This window comes from Kogia breviceps, chromosome 1, assembly GCF_026419965.1.
Source record: "Kogia breviceps isolate mKogBre1 chromosome 1, mKogBre1 haplotype 1, whole genome shotgun sequence".
Lineage (NCBI taxonomy): Eukaryota > Metazoa > Chordata > Mammalia > Artiodactyla > Physeteridae > Kogia > Kogia breviceps.
Window position 1 is genome coordinate 44,054,130 of NC_081310.1, and position 6,045 is coordinate 44,060,174.

At 36.6% G+C, this 6,045-nt stretch overlaps 1 protein-coding gene across 2 annotated transcripts in view; it reads right to left on the minus strand.

Annotated features, from left to right (window-relative positions):
- The window catches only part of RALGPS2 (Ral GEF with PH domain and SH3 binding motif 2), a 170,445-nt gene that overhangs the window by 36,867 nt on the left and 127,533 nt on the right, over window positions 1–6,045 (minus strand). For both annotated transcript variants that reach the window (XM_059056341.2, XM_059056327.2), the window contains exon 9: window positions 754–891. In XM_059056341.2, coding sequence (XP_058912324.1) covers window positions 754–891 — 138 coding nt within the window. The remainder of the gene's footprint in view (window positions 1–753; window positions 892–6,045) is intronic.

The following is a 6,045-nucleotide window of genomic DNA, read 5'->3' on the forward strand; positions in this document are numbered from 1 at the left end:
GTAAGGCTCTTTAGGTTTTTTATTTTTAAAGAAGCCTGGCTCACATCTGTAAAGTAGTTTTTTCTTCCCTACTTAGAAATTTCAAATACGATTAATTTAACATTACAATTTGATGTTATGTTAAAAAAAATGGAGGAAAGTATAAAACAAGAGATGATTTGATTTAGCTTTCAGATAATGTAAACTCACAGTTTTTAAACACCATACAAATTATATAGCTATAATAGTCTACCTTTATTCCCTATCAAACTGAAAGCATCCAGACATTTTAAAACATTAAAACATTTTTTTTCTAATCATTTGGGCTTGCAAAAGCTCTTTCTATATATGTGTTTCCATAAAATACATCTTTGCACAAAAATTGGTTATTTTTACTCAACATAGGACTCAAGAAAGCTAGTCAACTGTTACTAGGATCAAGGGTCTCAGCTCCCTCCCTAACTAACTAAATAAAAGAACTATTTACATAATAGATCAGGGAGATCAAATGAGATGAAGAGAATAGAAAATAATTGTGAAAATTATGTTAGCAAAGTTCTACAAAATAACAGAAAAGCAAAAGATAAAACTTAGCATTTAAAATATGAAATACTTCAATTCCTTAAAAGCAAGATCTTCAACAAGATGCTAAATATTAAACAGTAAAATAAAACAATCATTATTTTCCTTTATATTAAGATGATGTTCCCTGTTGTGTGAAAAGTGGCCATCAACCTGTGTAAATGAATCATAGCATTACCCTCAGAAACTCACCATATTCACAGGACTGCTGTAAATCAGAAATTATTCTAAGAATGTTATTCATCAAATTTGATCTTTGCTCATTTTCTAGAATGCTGCCAGTTGATGGGTATGCTGAATCAATGTATGTTAAATCTGACAGGTAGATACCTGAAACGAAATTAGATAAATGAGTGTTTTCCTACTTATAGTTTGGAAGAGTATAGTTTATAGCTGTAGTTCAGTATATGCCATATTTAGAATACATCATTATTAATACACTGCAGCCTTGTTAAAACATGACCACTGAGGCCTAGATTTCTGTGGAGTTGGGGTCAGACATGCAAATATGTTTTCTGTAAATGTCCTCTTATGATACCATTTTAAAATATGGCTTGAGGCTGGAGTCAGAAACTCCAGTACCTACCTACCTATGGGTCTTAATGGAAAGAAACTGAGCTCCTGAACTGGCTCTGCCTCTGACTAGTTGTATATAACAAAGACAGTTATTTTAATCTCTGAACCTCAGTTTTTATGTCTATTTTCCAAGTTGTGGTATAGCCTGAAGTTTTAAGTTGGCCAGCCTAACCACTACCTGGCCATGGGGTAGTTACTTAGTATTAGTTCTATACCCTCTTGCCTTGAGTTGATAACTGTCACTTGAGTCTTAATTACTTTGAAAATTGTCTCATTCTGGCAGAAACATCTTGTTTTAAAGATTAACAGCTGCATCTTTGAAACAGTTCATGTGACTACAAATTGAAGTTAACCTTGCCCTTTCTCTGTACCAACAAAAAGAACATATAGAACATATACCCCCAAATAATTTGGTTGTACTAGTTCTGGATATGCAAGGTCAAATCTATAAAAAATATTTCCTGGGCTTCCCTGGTGCCGCAGTGGTTGAGAATCCGCCTGCTGATGCAGGAAACACGGGTTCGTGCCCTGGTCCGGGAAGATCCCACATGCCGCGGAGCAACTAAGCCCGTGAGCCATGGCCGCTAGGCCTGTGCGTCCGGAGCCTGTGCTCCGCAACGGGAGAGGCCACAACAGTGAGAGGCCCGCATACCGAAAAAAAAAAAAAAAAAAAAAAATATTTCCTGAGAGTTTACTATGCACATGTAAAGTGTAAAAGACAACTACAGCTGGAGAGAAAAATACACTTTCCTACTTTCTCCTCATTAGTGCCCGTTCATGAACTCTCAGAGTAAATGCAACCAAAATGATGTACCTACCGCCTTCCAAATAAGCCCTATGTTTTTTCTCTTGCCACTTCTTCCATCTTAAATGATACCTAGACTCAACTCTGCCCATTTAAATCATATCTTATATCCAGGTCAGTGTCAACTGTTCTTTAGTTTTCTCACAGATTCCAAGAAGGGAATTTAGAAACTGTCTAGTCTAATAAACCCCTCTTTTTATAGGTGAATACTCTAAGGTCCACAGATATTAAGAAAGTGGCTAATGCCTTGTAAACTGTTAGTGACAGAGCTGGATCTCAGAGTATACACTTGTACCCCAAGTTTTTTTTTTTTTTAATTACATTGTTACAAACTCATACAGTATCTACACTTGATAATTTTTAAGACTTTATAATCTCCTTATTGAAAATCTTTTGTCTTTATATCTTATCTGCTCAAGACTATAAACTCATTCAGGCGGTTACTCTATCTTGCACTCTAAAAAATGAAAATCCTGACCAGTATTTTCAGACAATTAGTGCTTAACACAATGTGAAAGGTTGTCATGGCAATCCTTTTATTCATCCTAGTATCATTCCTATTCCATTCAGTAAACCTTAACTGTATTCTTTAAGCCACCTATCATAAATACTTCTTTTTCTTTAGAGATTCTCAACTTCATTTTTTATGACTTCAAATAAATCTATAGCCTGACTCCCTTCCTTTTCCTCCCATCTCAGAGGAAGGAGAATCCCCTTCCTCTCTCTAAATCTAACCTGCGATTTTGAACATAATCGCTACTGCCTCCTCTAGAATGTCCACTGTTGCCTTCACTATCACTCACCCTCCACTGGCTCCTTTCCCAAAGCCAATGCACACATTTAAATCTCCTCTATTTAAGAAAACAAAATCAAAGCCACCCTTCCTTTAAATCTGATCCCCTCCTCAAGACAGAACCCTTGCCTCTCCCTCTATGAACAAACACACTAAAAGAGAAACACAGATTAGTACACTTACCTTTTTTATCCTTCATTCTATTTTTATGTAATATTTGGTACATATAAAAGTTTACTTGAGTCAGGAAAAATTGTGACAGACTTTGGAATAGGCAAAAATGATTACTAGGTATATCCTCTCTTCAGTGCCTCCTTTTGGCCTGAGCTATTTTACAACTCTGTAAGTTGTTGAAAACTTGTAAAATAGAAATTCTTGTCCATAAAAATACCAATGAATTATGTCCAGTGGGATGTAACTGATTATTGCCCCGTGGATGTTGACCCGTTTTGCAACTATTTGTAAATTCATTTCAGCATTCCTGACTGCCTGCATGTATGCGTGGTACTTTGAATTCTCCCTTGAAGTGGCTGTAATATCTTCCTGATTCCCTTATATATTTAATGATTTAAACAAAACATTTGACATGTATTCATTTTGTATTTGTGCAAGAATCATAATTTTACCTTTTAAAAATAACAGTTTAACACATAATATTGGTTGTTACCAAACAATGTAATAAATACCTGTCAACTTAAGAACTACAACATCAGTACTGTTGCATCATCTACATGCTCTTTCCCTATGTTATCTCCCTGCCTCCTGTCTAGAGGTAACCAACTATTCCGAATTTTAAGATTATTCCCTTGTGTTTTTTTGAGACACCTGTCTGTATCCCTGCACAATGTATTATTTTACTTTTGCTTATTTTTGAGCTTTAAAAAAATCATACTTTATATATGTGTGATTAAATTAAATAATATCAGTAAAGTTAGAATGGGTACACAGTAAGTGATTTTAAAGTGGTTGTTAAATCAATTTTTAAAAATATGGTCTGTGATTGCTTTGCCTCACTCACTATTTTGTTTCTGAGACTTATTCATGTTAAGTACAGCTGTAATTCCTTAAATTGAGAATAAACTAAAATGTAACTATATCACAATTTACTTATTCATTTTATTTGATAGAGTTTTGAGTTACTTGCCCCCTCCCTCCTTGTTGCTACAGACATTCTTGTGTCTCCTGGTGCGCATGTACAAGAATTTCTCTAGCAGAGACATATACAGATATATACATACATGTATGTCTTACATTATAATGTTCAACTTTACAAGACAGCACCACATTGTCGTTGTTTTTAAAGCTATATCAATTCATACTCCCACTGACAGTACATAAGTTTCCACTGATCCACACATGCTAACACTTGTAGATAATCTGAAATCCGCATCCATCTCATTGCTGAAATGTATTCTGGCAGAGGCGTACACAATCTCCTCATTACTAAATCTTTAGGCATCTCTCTTGGTCTCCTCCCTTCTGCTCAGTCTCTCTGCAGTATTTATACTATTCCCTTTGTTTCTTGGTCTTTCCTGGCTTGAACCTTCCTCGCTTCCACCCTCCCTCCATTCTTCTTTTTCCTCATGTTCCCTGGAATTGGTATTCCCCATGGTTCTGTCACTAATCTTTTCACTCTGCATGTACTTTTTCTGGATTACCTTACTTCTGAGGCTTCCACTGTCACCTAACTGCCGATGACTTTCCAAATCTCTGTACAGAACACACCTCCTGACTTTCATTTTCAATTTAACATGCCAAACTAACCATTATTTGTCCCTAAACACCTGCCATTCCACTTTCCAACCTTGGTTAGTGATATTATTAACTGCTTTAAATTGCTCAAGTGGAAGAGCTCAGGAGGAGCTTACTATTCTCGTATTTTTCCAGATTAAGCTATTAGTGACTACAATATGATCACTGAATGATCAAGTAATGTATTACATAATATAAATCAGAGGCTAAAATCTGTCCCAATGTTTTTAAAATCACGAAATACCATAAGAAATATCTACATATGACCCTCTTTTCCTTAGGAAAAAAAAGGGCGGGGGGGGATCTGGCAACAATGAGGTATAGCTGAGAAGGGTGTAGATACTATTATACTAACCATTAAGGATGCCAGTTTGTCATAACCCTATTTTCTTCTGCTCTCTTACTTCTGGTTTACTTCACTTATATACCTGCTTCATTCTTGTTGTGAGCATTTGTAGGCCTTTGAGTATGGAACCCCTGCTATACCTATGTATGTCATAGGAATTTAAAGAAATAAGTAGTTCTGTGAAATAAGTAGAAACTATTGTAAGCTAACTTTAAATAAAGGATGTTGATCAACAAACAGTTGATGGTAGGGCCTGAGAAACAGAAAGCAGCACAAGGTAAGGCAACGAAGAGGGGAAAGCACACGGTGCATACAAAGTAGAAACGCACAGGTTTTATCTAGAAGCAGCAATCAGCAATTATATGATCCAATGAGAGAGAGTGTGGCGGAATGCTTTGGAGCGAGATTCAAATTCCAGTTCTTACTGCTTAGTATGGAAGTCCTAAGCCAAATTACTGAAAATGTCTAAATTTGTGTCTCCTCAGCCACTGAGTTAATCAACGTTCTTGATTTAATGAAATATAAAAGTATAGTTGCGGGCTTCCCTGGTGGCGCAGTGGTTGAGAATCCGCCTGCCGATGCAGGGGATGCGGGTTCGTGCCCTGGTCCGGGAAGATCCCACATGCCGCGGAGCGGCTGGGCCCGTGAGCCGTGGCCGCTGAGCCTGCGCATCCGGAGCCTGTGCCCCGCAACGGGAGAGGCCACAACAGTGAGAGGCCCGCATACCACAAAAAAAAAAAAAAAAAAAAAAAAAAAAAAAAGTATAGTTGGTATTCAACAATTACTAATTCCCTCTCCAGCACCCTAATTTCATAGCAGAAGAACTGGGCCAGAGGTAGGTAAAGTGACTTGTCTAAGTTCCCATAGCCAGCAGGGAGTCAGAATTCTCTTTTTTCTCCCACTCAGGCCAGGGTTATGTTTGCTTTTAAAGCACAGCATCAACTAATAAGAATAACCGTATTCAGACAAGAGGAGTCATGCTGCAGAATAGGAGGCAGTGACATTATATAACATCAGAATTTAATTATATAACATTAGAATTTTTAAAATGAACAGTTTTATCTCAGAAACATTACACAGTAAGATATAACATATTACAACATCAGGTTTCTTACAACTTTAAAAACTTCTGAACTGGCAACTCAATGTTTAGAAATTCTTCTAGGCTATAAAGAGTATTATACTATTTAGGGGACTGCCTCTTAGAACAGA